This window comes from Gymnoscopelus microlampas, assembly GCF_963454915.1.
Source record: "Gymnoscopelus microlampas genome assembly, chromosome: 8".
Taxonomy (NCBI): Eukaryota; Metazoa; Chordata; class Actinopteri; order Myctophiformes; family Myctophidae; genus Gymnoscopelus; species Gymnoscopelus microlampas.
Genome location: NC_139945.1, coordinates 7,807,585 through 7,829,887, shown reverse-complemented (window position 1 = coordinate 7,829,887; position 22,303 = coordinate 7,807,585). Strand labels below are relative to the sequence as shown.

General features: G+C 41.0%; 1 protein-coding gene across 1 annotated transcript; it reads left to right on the top strand.

Moving 5' to 3' along the window:
- The first annotated feature begins 3,176 nt into the window (after positions 1-3,176).
- LOC311050682 (myosin heavy chain, fast skeletal muscle-like) lies at positions 3,177-21,626 on the top strand. The gene is made up of 41 exons (XM_084064767.1): positions 3,177-3,209; positions 4,405-4,429; positions 4,554-4,772; positions 4,860-5,003; positions 5,276-5,432; positions 5,526-5,553; positions 5,643-5,754; positions 5,882-5,974; positions 6,062-6,125; positions 6,226-6,324; positions 6,409-6,512; positions 8,253-8,391; positions 8,731-8,849; positions 10,017-10,166; positions 10,276-10,446; positions 10,534-10,837; positions 11,020-11,084; positions 11,421-11,508; positions 11,626-11,743; positions 11,869-11,992; positions 12,089-12,225; positions 13,265-13,520; positions 14,029-14,271; positions 14,509-14,685; positions 14,777-14,922; positions 15,008-15,098; positions 15,301-15,690; positions 15,814-15,940; positions 16,099-16,217; positions 16,326-16,522; positions 16,846-17,029; positions 17,120-17,285; positions 17,524-17,648; positions 18,967-19,275; positions 19,390-19,593; positions 19,695-19,820; positions 20,483-20,653; positions 20,739-20,843; positions 20,945-21,040; positions 21,246-21,374; positions 21,479-21,626. The coding sequence occupies exons 3-41, from the start codon at positions 4,566-4,568 to the stop codon at positions 21,497-21,499; spliced, it is 5,805 nt and encodes a 1,934-aa protein (XP_083920893.1). The 5' UTR covers positions 3,177-3,209; positions 4,405-4,429; positions 4,554-4,565; the 3' UTR covers positions 21,500-21,626.
- Positions 21,627-22,303: the final 677 nt, after the last annotated feature.

The window sequence follows — 22,303 nt, the reverse complement described above, 5'->3', positions numbered from 1 at the left end:
GCGTGCGTGCGTGCGTGAGTGTGTGTGTTAGTGTGCGTGTGCGTGTGCGTACATGCGAGCGTGTGTGTGTTTGCGCGCGCATGCCCGGTGTAGGACAACTTCAGACACAGCACTTTCTAATTACAGCTTGGTTACAATGTAAACAGTTTGTGTTTATATTTGGACGCTTCAGTCATGTCCATAAGTGAGAGGCCATGTCCACACTTTTTGACTTGAGAACTAATTTTAAAATGACCAGCTCAACATTTTATACCATTGCTGAAAGTACCTTAAAATACTTTTAAAATATGTAACATTTAAAAGGCTTCCTCCCATTCTGTAGGGAAGTAGTAGGTTTTCGATCTCTATACCATGCACATTTAACTTTGCAAAGCTACTGATGTTGGCACGCAATACTCTTTAAAACAAAGCAATTGTGGGTTTGACTACTATAGCAAAGGGAGCTGACAGCCCGTTCTTCATATCAATCAATCAAGTCACCATAATTCAAGTGGCGGATGCCACTTTATGTTGTTATTTTATTTCATTTTGTTTGGGGCACCCCTGAGCTAAGGCTTCGGCTCATCTCTGTTCAGTGTCTGTGATAATTGCCAGTCGCCACATATGGAGGAGACGATGCTTCCTGTATCCTTGATCTGTTTCCTGAAACACTTGTTGTTGAGTTTCCCAAGCTTTTGCATCTACTATTGTTTGTGGTCAAGAATTTATTGATATGTGAACGCCAATAAAGATGTTAAATGTGTGTGTGTGTGTGTGTGTGTGTGTGTGTGTGTGTGTGTGTGTGTGTGTGTGTGTGTGTGTGTGTGTGTGTGTGTGTGTGTGTGTGTGTGTGTGTGCGTGGGTGTGTGAGTACATGCCTGCACTTACTATATGTAACCTCCTATCTGTGTAAGTCTATATCAGTTTAAATGTGTATTCCTGTAGGACAGAGAGAGCACACACACATGCATTGATGTGAGTAAAGCAGATTTGGGGAGGGCTCATTCACCGGACCTTTTCAAGCTAGTTCTGTGCTCAGCCCTTTTTGATTGATTGAATACTTTATTAACAATTATTAACAGTACAGGTAGTACAGTCTAGGGTTGTAAGTACTCGAGACCGGTCTTGAGTTTGCATTTTGATTTACAGTACTTGGTCTTGTCTCGGTCTCGCCCAGGATTTTACTCGGTCTTGACTCGGTCTTGAACTAAGGGACTCGGGACTCTACCCAAACCGAGTCCACTCGAGTCACGAGTCGCTACAATGCAATGAAATCATTTTATCATACCCATATTATGAGGAGCCCATTCACATTAACATTATAAGTGAGCTCTGGCGCTTATGGACAGCTGTCTTGTTAAGTAACGGAGCGCATCTGACGTGCCTGCTTGCTCTCGTGGTTGACAGCACAGCACAACACCGGCAGCCGACAGACACCACACTCCACCTCTGCCCTGTCCCTCTAGTTTATATTGCTCTTTAAATTATTTCCACGAACAGCGCAAGCTCTCCAGGTGTTTTTTTTTATTGTGTGTTCACTGTGTTGTAGCCTGTGGTTGTTTTAATAAACACGGTTCTCTAAAGATGATTAGAGACTGCTTTCAGTAAGGTTTCCTTGCGCACATTATACTGTGTCACTCACTGCAGTAAATATCTCAGTCCAAGCAGCAAAACTAAAAACATGAATTAACATTAGATCCCGACCTATACCTATACTGATCCTATACCATCGTCGGCTTGTCTGTTGATATAACCTACGTGTAAGTGTGCAAATCACTTAAATGATCTATTCTGTTGTACCACATTGTGCGTAATTACGCACAGGGAGACTTACGTCTTTCTGCTTTCATCTTAGATCCCTATACCCACGAGCGTCCTATTTATTTCATGCAATGAAAAATTAAGTAGCCTACATCCACAAACGTTTTCACCATGAATATACAGTAAAAGCATTAACCTGTATGCATGAGGCACATACTCTGTTACAAGTAAAAGGCATGTGTTCAAAATGTTACTTGAGTAAAAGTACAAAAGTATTGGCTACAAAATATACTTAAAGTACCAAAAGTAAAAGTACTAAAATGTTTGAAAATTGCAGATCGCGAGCTTGTATTTTTTATAATGTATATCTGCAAAGTAACTATAGTAACTAAAGTTAGTATACCCAATTTTGAGCTTTTCCAAAGTCAGTAACATATAATTGCAGTGTTTCAGATCAAGATTGTTTTCTGTACCTATCAAATAAGAAAAGAAAACAATGATTCTGGTCTCCGTCTCGACTCGGTCTCACCTCCCGTCGGTCTCGGTCTTGACTCTCGTCGTTCTCGGTCTCGACCCCCTCCCTGGCCTCCCACACTCGGCCTTGACTCGGACACGCCCCCACCCCTCGGACTTGGTCTTGACTTGGACTCGCTTTAGGTGGTCTCGACTACAACCCTAATACAGTCAGAGGTTATGCCTGAGTCTATTCATTATTATTAGTATCTATTCATTAAAGCCTCTTTGTGTTTAGGCTATTTTGTATATCTGCTTGATTTGATTTGCAATCTGTGACAATCTTGGACTGTATCAGCTGTGTGAGAGAGGCTGAGTGTGCAATACATTACATAGTCTGTTAATGAATCATTTGATGCTGAAATGAAATGTGATGAGTACAAGGGATGAAAATAACATTGAAGTATGTCACTTTATTATGGGATGACATTAGAGGGCAAGGGCCAAACCTTTATCCCAGCCAGACATGTCAGACATGCCTACATACAAAGTATGTACGTATAAGTAAGCTATCAGCAGCAAAATGTACTTATCGTATACTATCCACCACTGAATATTAACTTATTCCAAATGTATTTGACAAGACATAGTGAAGAAACCCAGCACCCTTGCCCTCCCAGTTATACAGATTATTTGTGTGCAGTCAGCAGTGATTACATTTAATAGCCACTGGCAAATAGATATTAACCACGAAGCAAGTTCACCCCATTCACCCCATACCAAGTATGGTCTGAATGTTGGAAGTATCATTTACAGTTGCTTGATGTGGCTTATTAATAGACTTTAAATAGTTTAATGACTAAACCGATACTATCACAATGTCAACTGTAATTAAGGGACCTTTTAAGGCAAGTCCTGCTTTTACTTTCTGCAAAGCATGCAATAAACACCAATATATAAGCAGGCTGAGATGGTTGACATAGAGCCATTGTGGGAGTTCAGAGTTCCACTTGCTGGTGAGTGAGACTACATCTCTCCATCATAGTCATATTAATTTATTAGACATGTTAGCTATTCATACTAGACATATAAATGCATTAGAGACGTTAGATATTCATAGCCATTTAAATGTATTAGTCCTGTCATAGCCATTTAAATGTATTAGTCATGTTAGCCATGTACGTAAATGTATTATGTTAGCTGTTACACGTAAATGTATCCAGTTGTCTTTTAGGCCTACAAACATATGTAACCAGAGGTGGGAAGAGTACATTTACTCAACTCACCTTTTGAACGAATTGTACTTACTAAGAGTACTTTTAATGCAACATACTTTTCACTTTTAGTACTCAAGTATATTCATGAAGATTTGTTCTTTACAAGTAGAAGTAACATTGATGTTTTGTTTGTTTGATTATCTGAGAAACACTTTAGGCAAAGTGGCTGACTGTTTATGCATCTATTGGAGTCATTATTATATTAATTTAACAATGCTTTTACTGTACTGTAACCTTAATTCATGCAAGGGAATGAAAGTGTATAAGAATAAATCTAGTATTGCTTCACTAAAGAATTAAAAAGGAACAAACTATTGTGGTTGAAATCAAAAAAGAAATAAGGTGATGCAACAACAAAAATCTGAATGAGCAAATATAATGTTATTACATTGCATGCAAATAATTCTAAAATATATCACTCTACTCAGTTGTGGAACGCATTAGAAATAGGATTTTCCTCTCTCTCTCTCGCTCTCTCTCTCTCTCTCTCTCTGTGTCTCTCTGTCTCTCTCTCTCACTCACTCTCTTTATCTCTCTCTCTCACTCACTCTCTTTATCTCTCTCTCTCTCTCTCTCTCTCTCTCTCTCTCTCTCTCTCTCTCTCTCTCTCTCTCTCTCTCTCTCTCTCTCTCTCTCTCTCTCTCTCTCTCTCTCTCTCTCTCTCTCTCTCTCTCTCTCTCTCTCTCTCTCTCTCTCTCTCTCTCTCTCTCTCTCTCTCTCTCTCTCTCTCTCTCTCTCTCTCTCTCTCTCTCTCTCTCTTACTGAGTAGTGTTTTTTTTCTAGTTAACAGTCATTGATATCTTCATTAGGGATTTATATAATGTTATTTAATGGATAGATAGATATATAAATGTGTATTAAAGTGTATCATTCAAGTCATGTTTGTGTCCTCAAAATGATGTGTTGTTTTTTCTCCACACTTTTTCCACACAAGTTGCACTTCCTACTAGAGGGAAAAAGTGAGTGTTCATAAGATTTCTATTAAACCTAAAATAAGATACAGCTTAGAAGAATATACATACATTTATCTGCTCAGATCTCAGTCAGCAAAGGCATCAACACCATGTATTTGTCTGTCTACAGAAAGCCGCCACCATGAGTACGGACGCAGAGATGGAGCAGTATGGCAAGGCCGCCATTTACCTCCGTAAGCCAGAGAGGGAGAGAATGGCGTCTCAAGCTGCACCCTTTGATGCCAAAACTGCAGCATTTGTGACTGATCCTAAGGAGCTGTATCTCAAGTGTAAAATCATAAAGAAGGACGGTGCCAAAGTCACCGTGGAAATGCTCGACACGAAAGAGGTAGCTAGAGGTGTATTAAAATCAAATAGTGACACAGTACAACTGTAATCACAATACATTCTGAAATTGTGCTTTATTTTTTTTTAGGAAAGAGTTGCAAAGGAGGATGATGTCACCCCTATGAACCCTCCCAAGTATGACAAAATTGAGGACATGGCCATGATGACCCACCTCACTGAAGCCACTGTCCTGTATAACCTCAAAGAGCGTTATGCAGCATGGATGATCTATGTGAGGTTTTCTACATGCTGAGAACAGTACAGTATTGCACCTGTCGATAGCAAAGAAAGAACAAGTAGAGAGTACAAGTTATATCATCAAGTGAAAACCATAGAAAAACAATCGCAAACAAACTCATGGTTCTGAAGTTAACTTGCTCATTCGTTGATGCCACTTGCAAGTCTTGACTGTAATCCAAGCTGTAGTGATCCGTTGTCCCAGATATGTGGCATGCTCAGTGTTATGTTGTATTTTGTTAATGTTCCCTCTCTTCTCCCCTTCAGACCTACTCTGGCTTGTTTTGTGCAACTGTGAACCCCTACAAGTGGCTCCCAGTGTACGACCAGGATGTTGTAAATGCCTACAGAGGCAAGAAGCGTATTGAGGCTCCACCCCACATCTTCTCTGTCTCTGACAACGCTTATCAGTTCATGCTGATGGGTACGTACTAGTCAGGAGGACAATGTAAATAATATATAACTATAATGGTTTTGTGCTGTATCCATGACTAAAAGTTTGCTTTACATTTTACAGATAAAGAGAACCAGTCTGTCCTGATCACGTAAGTTTCCCATCTACTAGGCATACAAAAAGAACATTGTACACAAATTCACTAACTGCATTTCTCTGAATGTATGCATTTATAACCAGTGGAGAATCCGGTGCTGGAAAGACTGTGAACACCAAGCGTGTCATCCAGTACTTTGCAACAGCAGCTAGTTCTAGTGGAGAAAAATGTGCGGCCGATAGCGGTAAAATCAAGGTATATATACATTAACATTAACAAAAAAACATTTTTTTGAACATGAAGCATTTATATGCAATATAGCAATTCAATTTAAAATAATTCTGACTAAATTTTAAATATGGCGATGTCTAAAACATTCTAGGGGTCACTGGAGGATCAGATTATTGCAGCCAATCCCTTGCTGGAGGCCTATGGTAATGCCAAGACTATTAGGAATGACAACTCCTCTCGCTTTGTAAGTATAAATAATGACATTTTATGAGAAAACCTGCAATGATTCCACAATGTAGAGTGATGCAACAAATTGTGCTATATCAAACAGGGTAAATTCATCAGAATCCATTTCAACACAACGGGTAAACTGGCCAGTGCTGATATTGAGACATGTAAGTATGAAGTTCACAGATTCACACATCACACACATAGAGTATAATTATTATTACTTTTATTATTATTATTATCATGAGTTATGCACAACCCATATAGATCTGCTGGAGAAGTCTAGAGTGACCTACCAGCTTTCTGCAGAGAGAGGTTACCACATCTTTTTCCAGATGATGACCAACCACAAACCTGAGATCATTGGTAAGTGGAATTACTGATGATGCAGTGAGTACATAAATGAATGAATAAAAAAACAAAGTTCACCCTTTTTTAATCCCTTATAAGAAATGTGTCTGATCACCGCCAACCCCTACGACTTCCCCTTGATCAGCATGGGTGTGATCGCTGTGGCCAGCATTGACGACAAAGCAGAACTGGACGCTACTGATGTAAGAGAACATTATTTTAATCATTCTAATACTCACTGTGCACTGCAGTCAGTTGCTCTGCAAACAATATTTTCTAAAGCAGTGGTTCTCAAGGTTTTCAGGCCGTGACCCCCAAAATAATCCTATTTGAACTGGGACCCCCGCCCACCCTGATAAGCACTTGGAATTGTAGCAGTTGTTTTAGTTTTACTCGGTTCCACAGATACATATTGTGAAAATAGCTGATCTACATTAGCCTGGTTCCAGACGAATCTGCCTTTGCAAAATTGCATCGCATCAAAATTGCATACGCAGTGTGTCGTGTGATATTGTCTGGCCACGCGAAGCTAGATCTACATATTTTCAATTTGTTTGCCTCTTTCTTTGGTAAGATTTGACAATTTGGCCAATCATTGACAATTTTTATAGTTTGTTGATTACTTTTGTTTTGACGCAGTAATGGTCCTGTTATCTCCGCCAGGCCAAAAGGCATGGCCGAGACCTGCCCGTCTGTCCGTCCGTCTATCTTTGAGCAGCTTATCTCCGACACTGTTGGCCCGGTTGCTACGAAACTGTGCACACACTCCGTGGATTAGAAATGCCGAACCACTGCCCCGAATTTTTCAGATTGGCCTGTTATAGCACCACCAGGAGGCTGATCTTTTCAAAACACATGTTTTTTATATGAATCCTACAGATTTTGTCCAAACAAATCAGTACACAGTATCTCTATAGTCATGTGATCAACAAGGATCTGTTGGATTTTCCATATTCCATCCTAATTGGCTAAGAATGGCTTCCAAAGTTTGCAGGATTGGTTCGCTTTGAACAAAATGTCTCAAATCATGAAAAAATGCCTGAAATGCAGCATGCGATTTCCATGAAACTTTGCACGCATATTCCCACTAGGCAGAGGAAGAAATGCTGCTTGAAACAGTTCAAATCAGCCTCATGGATGTGCTATAACAAGCCGATACGCATTTTTACCTATAACTGCATCGAACTGCGTGAAAGTTTGCACGCACACTCCCTAGAGGCCAAGGAAAAAACTTTGCCCTGCATTTTTCTCATCTGCCTTTTAAAGCGCCACCAGGAGCCTCACATTTGTAAAACCCATTTTTTGCTATTTTGTCCAATAATCACGCAAATCAGTACACAGTATCTCCATAGTTGATGTGATCAAGATGGATGTGTCCGATATTTCATATTCCACCCTAATTGGCTAGTATTGGCTTCCAAAGTTTGCAGGATAAGTCCGTTTTGAACAAAATGCCTTAAATCATGCGATTTCCGTGACAATTTGCACGCACATTCCCACTAGGCCGAGTAAGAAATGCCACCCTTTCCACATTGGCCTGTTATAGCGCCACCGGAAGGTCTAATTTAGCACAACACGTTTTTGGAACAAAATGCCTCAAATCATGAATGCAGTGTCCGCTTGCCGTGAAAGGCCTAAGAAGAAATGGCACCCTTTTCACATTGGCCTATTATAGTGCCACCAGGAGGCCACAATAACCTACCTGACCTGGTAGAGACCTGTGCTCCGAGGAGCACTTTTTCTAGTTCGTTTTATTTCTTTTTTATTCATTAGGTATTAAAAGGTCTTAAAAGTCCTTAAAGTGTCACTTTAGAAATGTGCAGATACAAATGTATGTATACTGTATGTTGGTTACTGTTGACATGTACACAGTTATAAAGTATGTTTGTTAATCTAATGCTTACTCTCAATCTTTTGAATACATCTCTGCTTATTGACATCAGGAGGCTATTGACATCCTGGGCTTTGACGCTGAGCAGAAACAGTACATCTACAAGTTCACCGGTGCAGTGATGCATCATGGGGTCTTGACGTTCAAACAGAAGCAGCGTGAAGAACAGGCAGAACCTGATGGCACAGAGGGTGAGCTGATCTTTATCATTATAATAATTATTATTTATCATTATCACGGAGGGTGAGCTGCATCTTCAACTAAGGAATGAAAATAATACTGACTTTGGCATTAGTATTGTATTTACTTATATTCTAAATGAACTAAGTTAAATATATTTTCAATATATTTCCATTCTTATTTTTTTATATTCTACAGTTTAGACTGATTTACCTGGTTTACCTATGATCCTAGATTACTACCTCTATGCATTTGACCTTGTGGTTATCTTACTTACTGAAAGTCACTCTAGATTAAGAGCGTCTGCTAAATGCCTAAATTGTTAATTGCAAATTGTATGAACATTTCAGTGGCTGACAAGATTTGCTACCTGTTGGGTATGAACTCAGGCGATATGCTTAAGGCATATTGCTACCCCAGAGTGAAAGTCGGAAACGAGTATGTCACTAAAGGACAAACTGTGCCACAGGTGAGTAAGTTACATTATTTCCATGTTCTGATTTCATACACACCTTATATTCTCAACACAGTATACCATAAGAACTCTAATATCTTTTTGAGTTGTTTCCAGCCTGTCTTAAATCATCTTCTGTAATTAAAATGATCCTCCAACATTAATGTCTCGCCGAAGGCGTGGAAGAGAATATGCTTTGCACCGTGTCTGTCCGTCCGTCCGTGTGTGCGCGGCACCGTTGGGCTGCTTGCATCGAAAATGTGCAGGCACACTCCCTGGAGGCCAGAGTAGAGTTCTTTCAGATAGGCCTGATATAGCGCCACCAGGAGGCCGATTTTTAAAAAAGAAATTTTTATATTACTTCTACAGATTTTGTCCAAACATCACGCAAATCGGTACACAGTATCGTGCAATAACAGGCCGCCGATTTGCGTTTTTACCTATAACCTGCAGGATCTGAGTAAAACTTTGTATATGCACTCCCTAGAGACCAAGGAAAAACCTTTGCTCTGCATTTTTCACATCTGCCTTATATAGCGCCAACAGGAGGCCGACTTATGTAAAATATTTTTTATCTCTATAGTCATGTGATCAAGACAGATATGTTAGATTTTTCATATATATCATATATATTAGATACATCTAAAGTTGGCAGGCGTGGCTAACACAGGGAAGCTGTCAGAATCTTCCCTAAAACACCCCGGACAGACTCTCCCTTCTGGCTTCCAAACTGTGGAACGAACATTGCAGTTAGAACTGCAGACTCACTCCCAATCTTCCACCGTAATCTGAAGACTCAACTCGTCAGACTCCACCCTAGCCTTTAACACTTGCCGTGGCACTTGCCCTAGCCTTGAAGACCTTGCAGGCTTATGCAAAGGCTAAAATGTAATTTAGATAGCATGTTATGTAGACAGATGCCAGGTTCATTTCTAGACCTGGCATTCTAGTGTGTATAGTTTCAATGTACAGATTATTGATTTTTTGAGTTATACAGTTTAGACTGATGATAGGTTATTGGTTTACCTATGATCCTAGATTACTATTGCTATGCATATGATGTATTGCCTCGTGTTTTCCTTGCTTACAGTAAATTGCTGTGGATTAAGAGTGTCTGCTAAATGCCCAAATTCTGAATTGTTTGAATCACACCCCTACTAAATAACGTTCCTATTTCCTTAGGTAATGAACTCAGTCGGTGCCTTGGCCAAGTCCATCTATGAGAAGCTGTTCTTGTGGATGGTCATTAGGATCAACGAGATGCTGGACACCAAGCAGCCGAGAAACTACTACATTGGTGTGCTGGACATTGCTGGTTTTGAAATCTTTGATGTAAGCATGGACTTGTTTTAAGTGGTATGGACTTGTTTAAGTGGGATAGTCATTATTTATGTCACAAAGACTTTAAGAGACAGCAGGCTAATGATATTTCCACTCACAGTTCAACACCCTGGAGCAGCTTTGCATCAACTTCACTAATGAGAAACTGCAACAGTTTTTCAACCACACCATGTTTGTTCTGGAACAAGAGGAATACAAAAAAGAAGGAATCCCATGGGATCTCATTGACTTCGGCATGGACTTGGCTGTGTGCATTGAGCTCATTGAGAAGGTATACAATTATTTTGTGCTTTAATGGACATGATGTTAATATTGTTTTTGTTTATGGTGATTTATCTCTTTTGTCTCCTTTACAAAGCCCTTGGGCATCTTCTCCATCCTTGAAGAGGAGTGCATGTTCCCAAAGGCTTCAGACAAAACTTTCAACGACAAGTTGCATGGCACACATCTTGGAAAGTGTAAAGCCTTTGAGAAGCCCAAGCCTGCCAAAGGCAAGGGTGAGGCCCACTTCTCCCTGGTTCACTACGCTGGAACGGTGGACTACAGCATCACAGGCTGGCTAGAGAAGAATAAAGACCCGTTGAACGACTCTGTGGTGCAGCTGTACCAGAAGTCTTCAGTGAAGCTGCTGGCTGTGTTATATCCCCCACCTGAGCCTGAAGGTTTGTTCATTAATATAATAATATAATATAATGTGTTCTATCCCCCACCTGAGCCTGAAGGTTTGTTTATTAATATAATAATATAATATAATGTGTTCTATCCCCCACCTGAGCATGAATTCATCCTCCTATAATTCCCCAAACCTCTGTCACCAAAACCTGTTCTGCCCGGTTCTCCTCAGTGGCTGGAGCAAAGGGAGCCAAGAAGAAGGGTGGTTCCATGCAGACTGTGTCTAGTGCTTTCAGGGTAAGAATATGTATTCATTATTATCAAAATGATATCCCTTTAAGAATTAAGCATTATTAAGATCTACATTATATCCATGTAAGAAATGTAAGAAAGGCACATCTTTTCATGTTGGAATTAAACAATTTCTGTATCACATGTTGTGAGCTTGTAGATCAGCTATCTTTGAATGGCTTAAGTTTAAAACAGGGCTTAAGTGATTAATGTATGTGTTAGAAAAATCTGTAAAGTAGCTAGTATTTAAAAAGTTCAAATAATTGTAGTGGGGGAAAAAGTACATTATTCTATAACTTTTTACTAATAATAAGCCTAATTGGCTATTTTATCTCTCAATAGGCGAACTTGGGGGTGTTGATGACCAATTTGAGGAGCACTCATCCTCACTTTGTGCGCTGCTTGATTCCCAACGAGTCCAAGACTCCAGGTAAACACAGAAAATAAACATTTAAACAATGATTGTGAGGTGGTCATTCAATGCAGCTTTGGCCAATGTGTATAACTATTTTGTCCTAATAATAATAATGAAGCAACATCTTTACAGGCCTGATGGAGAACTTCCTGGTTATCCACCAGCTGAGGTGTAACGGTGTGCTGGAGGGCATCAGAATCTGTAGAAAGGGCTTCCCCAGCAGAATCCCATATGCTGACTTCAAGCAGAGGTATCAATTCCTTTTTCCAGCAGCTTTTAGTTCCACACCTATTAACGCAAAATGACCCACTTTTACAAAACAGGTACAAAGTTCTGAATGCCAGCACAAAATGACCATGAACTGTTGCAAAACAGGTACAAAGTACTGAATGCCAGCGCATGTCCCGACGGCGCGTTCATGGACAACAAGAAAGCTTCAGAGAAGCTGCTTGGGTCCATTGACGTACCTCAAGATGAGTACAAGTTCGGACACACCAAGGTAAACACACTGCAAATACTTTTTAACATTATGGACAGAGGACTAAAAGTTGATTTTACAGTTGTTTAGTTAAAGTGTTTGTAACACTGTGTGCAGGTGTTCTTCAAAGCTGGTCTGCTGGGTGTCCTTGAGGAGATGCGAGATGAAAAGCTGTTTGCTCTGGTCACCATGACTCAGGCCCTCGGAAGAGGTTACGTCATGAGGAAGGAGTTTGTGAAGATGATGGCTAGGAGGTACTTTGAATACATAATTTATTCTATTTCCATGTAAACATTTTCATTACTGTTCAACACAATTTTGTTAAAGTGTCAAATCACCATAATAAAAGCTTTAGGTGGCAAGGAAAAACTCCCCTTAACACATTCCACACCAGAGTTTAATATCATATGTACTCACCAGTGCCAGCGATTTATTGTTGTTTTTTTGTTTTTTCCACGTCGCCACAGACCTCGCTAAATACCTTAAGGTCGCACGTTAAACTGTTTGTAAACACACAGGGTATCTGTGTGAGTGGCCCAGAGAAGACCGTTTCAATCGGCGACATTCCATTTTGCAGTAGTCGCGATTTATGTTAAACAGCGCTCAGTGAGGAGAAAAAAAGGCTGCGCAATTATTTAGGTTCGCATAGATCTACGCGATTGGCACGCAATGTGTTAAACGGGGGAAGAAAACTCGAGCAGAACCAGGCTGCCACCATCTGCCACCTTGTCGGGGGGAGGAAAACAACAATAAAACCAACAGAAATAATAATGACAACAATAACAACTATAATGTCACAATAAAAGCAACTATAACAACAACCTGCAAGGAAACCCTCGATCTGCAGCTCGGGGTCCACATCCACAAAGAGTAATGCTAAGTTAATTGTACATCGGTATGAAACTAGCGATACCAAAGGTTGTGGCAAGACTTCTTTTATATTTCTCTTTGGAATGAGCTGCCTCTGTGTGTCAGGCAGACTCATTCTAAACTCTCCTATAAAAACAGTGTGAAAATACTGTTACAGGCTTTGTTAGGGATTTAAGGTTGTTTTCAGTGGTTTTGTATTTTGTGAGTTCATGTGACATGCAATGTAATTTATTGGTGCTATGTAATTTATTGGTGCTATGTAATTTTATTCAACTATTTATTTTTATTCATGTTGCAGGACCATATTGGAAACAAGTGTTTCATTACGCTTTTATGTGTATATCCTGGGTTTAAGTTATATTGTGACGAAAATCAAATCAAATCAATCATGACTCATGATACACTGCAACTGTGTTCCCACAGAGAAGCCATTTACGCCATACAGTTCAATGTGCGCGCATTCTGCAATGTGAAACACTGGCCATGGATGAAGCTGTACTACAAGATCAAGCCTCTTCTGCAAAGCGCTGAGACTGAGAAGGAGCTGGCCAACATGAAGGAGAACTATGAAAAGATGAAGACTGACCTGGCTTCTGCCCTGGCCACGAAGAAGACACTGGAAGAGAAATTGGTGTCTCTGGTGCAGGAGAAAAATAACCTTGCACAAGCAGCGTCATCAGTAAGTAGCTACACTTGCACAGGAAATGTTGCTAATAATTCATATTGTTTATCATCCTATCTTAAATATTTTATCTAATGTAGAATGTAGATGTGTAGACCATGGCAGAGAATGTCTGGTGGTCGAAAGGCTGTTGGCATCATTGTATAGCTGCATGGCCACCAGCACAAAGGCTTGATTCAATTTGTGGCTCTTCTGTGGGGGAGGGTGAATCTGCATATGCCACTGCTAATTACTCACCCACGCGCTACTATAGTATATCCTTCCGGAGGAGGTTGATAGCGTCCAGCTTCTTATTCCTTGTCCTCACCTCTGCCACCACCGTCCAGGCTCTAATAATGATAGAGCCTGCCTTTTTCACCAGCTTGTTCAGTCTGTTAATGTCCCTTGTGTTAATGTACCCCCCCCCCCCAGCAAGCAGCTGCAAAACAAATCTCAAATACCTTACCCAGAACAAATGTTGACATGTTCCCTCACTTGTGTTTTTTTCTTTTTCCTTGACCACAAGGGAGATGAAGCATTGAATGATGCAGAGGAGAGATGTGAGGGTCTTATTAAAAGTAAGATCCAGTTGGAGGCAAAGGTCAAAGAGACGACTGAGAGACTGGAGGACGAGGAGGAGATCAATGCTGAACTGACCGCCAAGAAGAGGAAGCTGGAGGATGAATGCTCTGAGCTCAAGAAGGACATTGATGACCTGGAGCTCACCTTGGCTAAAGTGGAGAAGGAGAAACACGCCACTGAAAACAAGGTTCAACATTATACACTCTAACTGTCTAATCAAGATATAGTACACTCCATTCCAATGGTTCTCAAACATTTCAAGGTCTCCCCTTAACTCCATTTGTATACTGTCAGAGTTACAGACTTGTAAGCGTCATTTAGACCTCCCCCCCCCCCCCCAGAAAGGAACCCTGAGAGTCCCTGGAATCCACTTTGAGAACCACTGATCCATTCCATGACAACACATTCTGTTTTGCTTAACCAGGTGAAGAACCTGACTGAGGAGATGGCCTCTCAGGATGAGGGACTTGCTAAGCTGACCAAGGAAAAGAAGGCCCTCCAAGAGGCACATCAGCAGACCCTGGATGACCTGCAGGCAGAGGAAGACAAAGTCAACACTCTGACCAAGGCCAAGACCAAGCTGGAGCAGCAAGTTGACGATGTGAGTTTATGAAGTGAATCAGATGTTCTGGATAACATTATGTTTATTGTTTCACTGAATAATGATGTACAAATAATTTATCATTGTGCAGCTGGAGGGTTCTCTGGAGCAAGAAAAGAAGCTCCGCATGGACCTTGAGAGAGCCAAGAGAAAGCTGGAGGGTGATCTGAAACTGGCCCAGGAATCCATCATGGACCTGGAGAACGACAAGCAACAGTCTGACGAGAAGATAAAGAAGTACTGTGGACCAACAATATGAAATGTCATGGAGAGATACCACCTGCAGAATGACACTATAATATTGATGTACTTTATTCCACAGGAAGGACTTTGAAACAAGCCAACTTCTGAGTAAGATTGAGGATGAACAATCTTTGGGGGCTCAGCTACAGAAGAAGATCAAAGAACTCCAGGTTTTTTTTTTTTTTTTACATTTTCTGTAAAATCATTAAACTCATTAACTGCCAGAGTAAATAAATAAATAAATAAGCCCGGCCAGAGTTTCTGAGCCAAGATACGTCAAAATACATCAATGGCAGTCAATGAGTTAATAATAAGTAAGAGTGAATTATTATTTTCAGATGTTAATCTAACCGTAACCCATTAATTTGAAAGGCTCGTATTGAAGAACTGGAGGAGGAGATCGAGGCAGAACGTGCTGCTCGTGCCAAGGTGGAGAAGCAGAGAGCTGATCTCTCCAGGGAACTTGAGGAGATCAGTGAGAGGCTGGAGGAGGCTGGTGGAGCCACCGCTTCTCAGATCGAGATGAATAAGAAGCGTGAGGCTGAGTTCCAGAAGCTGCGTCGTGACCTTGAAGAGTCCACCCTGCAGCATGAAGCCACCGCCTCTGGCCTCCGTAAGAAACAGGCTGACAGCGTGGCTGAACTGGGTGAACAGATCGACAACCTCCAGCGTGTTAAGCAGAAACTGGAGAAGGAGAAGAGCGAATACAAGATGGAGATCGATGACCTGTCCAGCAACATGGAGGCTGTTGCTAAGGCAAAGGTATAATAGAATGCCTGTGTGTAATTCTTGACTTGTTTACTTGACTTGACTTTACAAGAAAAAAACGAGGGAATACATTGTAGATTACTTCAGTGATTGAATATGTCCAATGTTAATCAACAGGGAAATCTTGAGAAGATGTGCCGCACCGTTGAGGACCAACTTGGTGAAATCAAGGCCAAGAGTGATGAGAATGTTCGCCAGCTCAATGATGTTGGAGCTCAGAGAGCAAGACTGTTGACAGAGAACGGTACATTTTCATCTTAAAGTCTACCTTGTCTACATGGTTTGTCGATGGTACTTGAGCAAATTGACCATAATTAGAGATAATGCTTTGATCAAGAGTTATCCTGTGACTTTGATAATTTTTTTGAAATGTTTGAAACGAATATTCAAATTTCTAACTAGGTGAATTTGGTCGTCTACTGGAGGAGAAAGAAGCTCTGGTCTCTCAGCTCACCAGAGGTAAGCAGGCCTTCACCCAGCAGATTGAGGAGTTGAAGAGACACGTTGAAGAGGAGGTTAAGGTGAGGAACAGATTCTTATTTTCCTTTTTTTTTTTACAAATAGGCCTAGTTTTATACTTTTGGTAATTTCATTCAGTTGACATTATTTTGGCCATTTTCTTTTGACAGGCAAAGAATGCCCTTGCTCATAGTGTGCAATCAGCTCGCCATGACTGTGACCTTCTGAGGGAGCAGTTTGAGGAGGAACAGGAAGCCAAGGCGGAGCTGCAGCGTGGAATGTCCAAGGCCAACGCTGAGGTTTGTCAGTGGAGGAGCAAGTATGAGACTGATGCTGTCCAACGCACTGAGGAGCTGGAGGAAGCTAAGTAAGTACCACACTATATACTAAGTAAGTGATCAGTTTATTACAATATCGGGTACCACTCTTTATAGTGATCAGTATTTTACACTACATATCAGGTACCATGTTTTACACTATGAGCTACCACTCTATATACAGTGATCAGTGTTTTACACTATCAGGTACCACTCATTATACAGTGATCAGTGTTTTACACTATCAGGTACCGGTGTTTTATACTATCAGCTACCACTATATACAGTGATCAGTATTTTACACTATCAGGTACCACTCACTATACAAAATATTGCCCACAGTAATTTGATTTCATTCAACACTGATCAACAGGAAGAAATTAGCCCAGCGTCTTCAGGATGCTGAGGAGCAAATTGAGGCTGTGAATTCCAAGTGCGCCTCTCTGGAGAAGACCAAACAGAGACTCCAGGGTGAAGTGGAAGACCTCATGATTGATGTGGAGAGGGCCAATGGTTTGGCTGCCAACCTTGACAAGAAACAGAGGAACTTTGATAAGGTGCTTTGACGTTCATTATTAAGAAATAATAAAACATCTTGCCTCCTCAATGTTGGGTAAATGACACATTTCATTACAAATGCTGTGCAGGTCTTGGCTGAATGGAAACAGAAATATGAAGAGGGACAGGCAGAGTTGGAGGGAGCTCAGAAAGAGGCTCGTTCTCTCAACACTGAGTTGTTTAAGATGAAGAATTCCTATGAGGAGTCTCTGGACCAACTGGAGACCATGAAGCGTGAGAATAAGAACCTGCAACGTGAGTGTTCTCTTCATCATTCTTTTAACAACAGTTTATTTTTGCTTCAATATCTTTTGCATATTTCTTTTGAGCTAAAAGCTGGTGTTGTTAACGTGTCAAAGGGTCATCATTTTGCCTTTCAAATTCTTCAAAAGTTCAAGATCAATTGTGGATTAGGCTACACCAACTTTATTCAAACACAAAATACTTGACCGACTGAAAAGTTCCTCATTCATTCTTTTCAATCAACTTGCAGAGGAGATCTCAGACCTGACTGAACAGATTGGTGAGACTGGAAAGACCGTCCATGAGCTGGAGAAGTCCAAGAAACAGGTGGAGACAGAGAAGTCAGAGATCCAGACAGCCCTGGAGGAAGCAGAGGTACAGTATAACTGCAGAAGAATGCAATTGTCTATAAGTGTACCGACCCCACTGAAGTGTCTCTGAGCGAGCTAGCTCTCTTAGCATTGCCTGTTTATTGCCGGAGTGGTGATATTATTGCCGGAGTGGTGAGTTGGTGATCAGGGTTTGATCCCAGCTTAGGGTGTTGCACTATTTGCTACATTAGTGTCAAAAGTGGGATGCCTCTTCTTGCTTGAGGAATGTTGAGTGTTAAGCGCTTGGACTCATATTGATTGATTGATGTACTTTATTTAGTAAGACATGAGAACAGTACATGGCAGTACATAACAGTACATGGAAGTACAAATTCGCAATACAAGGTCTACTAAACTGGATAGCTCATTAAGCACTTAGCTTGTTTAAGATGAGATCCCCATGCACACAAATCATGTTGACATATAAGAGACAGACAGATATACACACTACTATACAGAATGTCATACAATCAGTTTACAGGTTACTGGTATGAAGTATGAAGGGTGAAAAATATGTACAAAAAAGAAAGAGAGGGGGGGGGGGGGGTAGGTTAGGTTAGGACATGGGGTAGGTTAGGACTTGGACAGGGGCCATTTTTGAATTGCAGCCTCCTGAAGGTGTATCTTTAGGGCATTTTTGAAAGTGAGTAGGGTTTTACACTCCTTTACTCCTTTTGGTAGGGCATTCCACATTTTAGATGAATAGCATGAGAAAGAGTTCATTCCCTTTGTTGTGCCAAATCTGGGTTGAACATGGTTTGTGGAGCTGCCTCTGGTGTTATGATCATGGACTTGATTAACATTTTGGAAGTATTTTGACAAATACAGGGGGATCCCAATGTTGTGGTGTATCTTGAAGACCAGGCCCATAGCAAGTTGCTGTACTCTGTCCTCAACCCTAAGCCACCCAAGCCTAGCAAAATGGGCATGGGTTAGATGGGTTTTGTAATTGAGGCCAAGAAGTAGCCTTACAAGTTTGTTTTGGGATGTTTGGAGCCTTGTTTTTAGGGCCTTGGAGGTGTTGTGATACCATGAAGTGCATGCATAATCATAATGACCTTGTATGAGGGCCCCTACAAGAATCTTACATATGGGGGGGTAGGGTAGCAACTCCACAGAATTTTCCCGGACGTGACTCGCTCCTCTGAGCGAACTAGCTCTCTTAGCGTTGCCTGTTGAGTGCCGGACTGGTGAGTTGGCAATCAGGGTTCTATCACAGTTTAGAGTGTCGCTACAATATTTTAGATTTATTTCAATACGTTTTATATTCAAACAGTGTATCAGTATAAGATCTTACATTTTGATCCTGTGTTACATTTTAGGGTACTCTGGAACACGAGGAGTCCAAGATTCTTCGTATCCAGCTGGAGCTCAACCAGATCAAGGGTGAGGTGGACAGGAAACTGGCAGAGAAGGATGAGGAGATGGAGCAGATCAAGAGGAACAGCCAGAGGGTGATTGACTCCATGCAGAGCACACTGGACTCGGAGATCAGGAGCAGAAACGATGCCCTGAGGATCAAGAAGAAGATGGAGGGAGACCTGAATGAGATGGAAGTTCAGCTGAGTCACGCCAACCGTCAGGCTTCAGAGTCCCAGAAGCAGCTGAGGAACGTCCAGGGACAACTTAAGGTGCAAAACATAGTAGTTAGATATGTATCCAAACAGTGGAACTGCTCTGAGCAGTGAGCGGTCACATTCTGATGTTTCTCTTATCGTGACCACCTCCAATGTGATTTATTTTAGGATGCTCAACTGCACCTTGATGATGCTCTCAGAGCCCAAGAAGATCTGAAGGAGCAAGCTGCCATGGTGGAGCGTAGGAATGGCCTCATGGTTGCTGAGATTGAGGAGCTGAGAGTGGCTCTGGAACAGACAGAGAGAGGCCGCAAAGTGGCTGAGCAAGAACTGGTAGATACTAGTGAGCGCGCTGGACTGTTGCACTCTCAGGTAAGTCAATGAGAAACTCTACATAACAAATAACAACATCAACATCAAATATTTAACATACAAGTAATGCTTTGTTGTTCTAAACTGAATATTTATTTTAGAACACAAGCCTTTTGAACACCAAGAAGAAACTTGAAGCTGACCTGATCCAGGTCCAAGGTGAAGTGGACGACAGCGTTCAAGAAGCAAGGAATGCAGAGGAGAAGGCCAAGAAAGCCATCACTGATGTAAGTTACGATGTCCACCCCTTATCCAATATAGCAGGACAATTAGATATCCTTATGGCATGCTTAATATCAACATGCGATACAATACAGCTCGCTCATGGCATGTTGAAAACCTTTGCTCTTATAGGGTACAACAGAGGATGCATTTTAGAACTAAATCCTAAACTTGCATGTCTAATTCAAACAGCCATGATGAAGATCATAGGGAGAAAAGTAACATCACTATTTTCAGATAAATGTGCTCGGGGAGACAAAGTACATTGTGAACCAGCATTCTGAGGTGCTGGCTTCAGGCAGATGGTTCAGAATGCTACAGTGCAGACTGAACTCGTTCAACAATCTATTCATTCCATCCTCCATAAAGATATTTAATAGCAACAACAACTAGTTGTACTACTGAATATGATGACTACTAAGATACTGTGATTGTATTAAACTACCTGGTTTGTTTCCTTATGGTCTTATGACACTAGTATCTGTTTATTACCTTTCATAAAAAAACTCACATGTGAATTTAAGCACGCTTATTAGTGTGGTTAAGTATAATCTATGTACCATGCTTATATATTGTGATTTTCTTGGCAAGTGTGCTGTGTGATGCATCATTTGTTCCTTGCGGGACAACAAAGTATATTTAATCTTGTACAAAAATGACTTTCCAGGCCGCCATGATGGCCGAGGAGCTGAAGAAGGAGCAGGACACCAGCTCTCACCTGGAGAGGATGAAGAAGAACCTGGAGGTCACAGTCAAGGACCTGCAGCACCGTCTAGATGAGGCTGAGACCCTGGCTATGAAGGGAGGCAAGAAGCAGCTCCAGAAACTGGAGTCTAGGGTAAGGTGTATAGTTTACTTCAACACAGCTTATAGTCAATGAAATAAGAATAAATAATTTGATTATGTATAATTCAACTGTGAAGGTGCGTGAACTGGAGGGAGAGGTTGATGCTGCACAGAGAGGTGGAGCAGATGCTATTAAAGGTGTCCGCAAGTACGAGAGGAGAGTGAAGGAGATGACATACCAGGTACTGTATATCATGTTCACTTCAATGGCTATCACGCCATTGACAAAATAAATAGATTGCATGAACATACAACTAATGTTATAAATTCACTCTCACTTCAGAATGAAGAGGACAAGAAGAATCTTGCCAGGCTTCAGGATCTGGTAGACAAACTGCAGATGAAGGTGAAGGGCTACAAGAGGCAGGCTGAGGAAGCGGTAAGACAAATATACATAGTGATGAATTTTCAATTGCGGCTGCCATCGAGAACCTGTGGTCCAAAGTCACTCATGAACATGCAGCATTGGCTACTGCATTGTCCACAACCACACTATCATTTCCTGAAATTGTCTTGTTTGGACTATACTTGCAAGATGCTCTTTTCAAATATTGAGGCTTTGAACCATCTCTATCATATTGTAGGAGGAAGCAGCCAACACTCACCTGTCCAAGTGCAGAAAGGTTCAGCATGAGCTGGAGGAGGCTGAAGAGCGTGCTGACATCGCTGAATCCCAGGTCAACAAGATGAGAGCTAAAAGTCGTGACACCAAGGTAATACCTGTTCAATATGAAGGTTCATTATGTTGACTATCTTTAACTATGATTTAACTAAAGATTCATATTGAATATCTAAAATGATATTCCTATTTTTACAGGGAAAAGAAGCTGCTGAATAAGTTCTCCAATTGAAGTCACCGTAAAAAGTCATAAAATATGACCCATTGTATTCAAAAACTCATAAAATATGACCCATTGTATTCAATAAAGGTGGTAACAAAATAATGTTATTGTTTCTTGTATTCATTACTCCATCAATCACTTTTTATTGTCAGGTAGTCAGAGTATTCTGGTTCCAACTCACATGTCCACTATATACTATTTTGTAAACCGATTGCAAAGATAGGATAAGGATAATTCCTTTTAACAGGTCGTTCATGAAAGTCCTTGCGGTCTTGTTTCCAATGAGAACCTGTGAGCAATTAGGGGTTAAGAGTCTTGCTCAGGGACAAATTTCATTTCATCGACACATATGCTGACCTGGCCTGGAATCGAACCTGGGGCAACCAGGGCCTCAGGGACAGTTTTCGCCCCCCCCCCCCCCCCCAGCGCACATGCACGCTCGCGCAATTTTGCGGTTATTTCGCGGATTGTGGACGTTTTTGGGCGTTTCCTTGTTACTTTATTTCGGGGTTAGGGTTAGGTTAGGCTTATGTTATTTAATTAAAAAAAAAAAAAAAAATCAAGTCAAAATTTGTCTGTGTCTAGGTGAACAAGTTGCTGCGGTCAAAGAGCAGTGCTGCTTCACGTTGACATCAATATCAATTAATAGTTGAGTATTTCATACATAATTGTCCTCCATTTCATGGGAAGGGTTCACACAAAGGATGTATTAAACCCGGACAATACATTTCCACTGTTCGTTATACATTTTAGGGAGGAAAGTAGAGTATAGTGCAAATCAGCAAGCTTTTTATTGAACA

Excerpts from the sequence above, each read along its gene's own strand:
- LOC311050682 (XM_084064767.1), top strand. The coding sequence starts at position 4,566 with ATGAGTACGGACGCAGAGATGGAGCAGTATGGCAAGGCCGCCATTTAC. Across the intron at positions 6,513-8,252 it reads CAGAACTGGACGCTACTGAT|GAGGCTATTGACATCCTGGG; the intron begins GTAAGAGAACAT and ends TATTGACATCAG. Across the intron at positions 16,218-16,325 it reads ACGTTGAAGAGGAGGTTAAG|GCAAAGAATGCCCTTGCTCA; the intron begins GTGAGGAACAGA and ends TTCTTTTGACAG.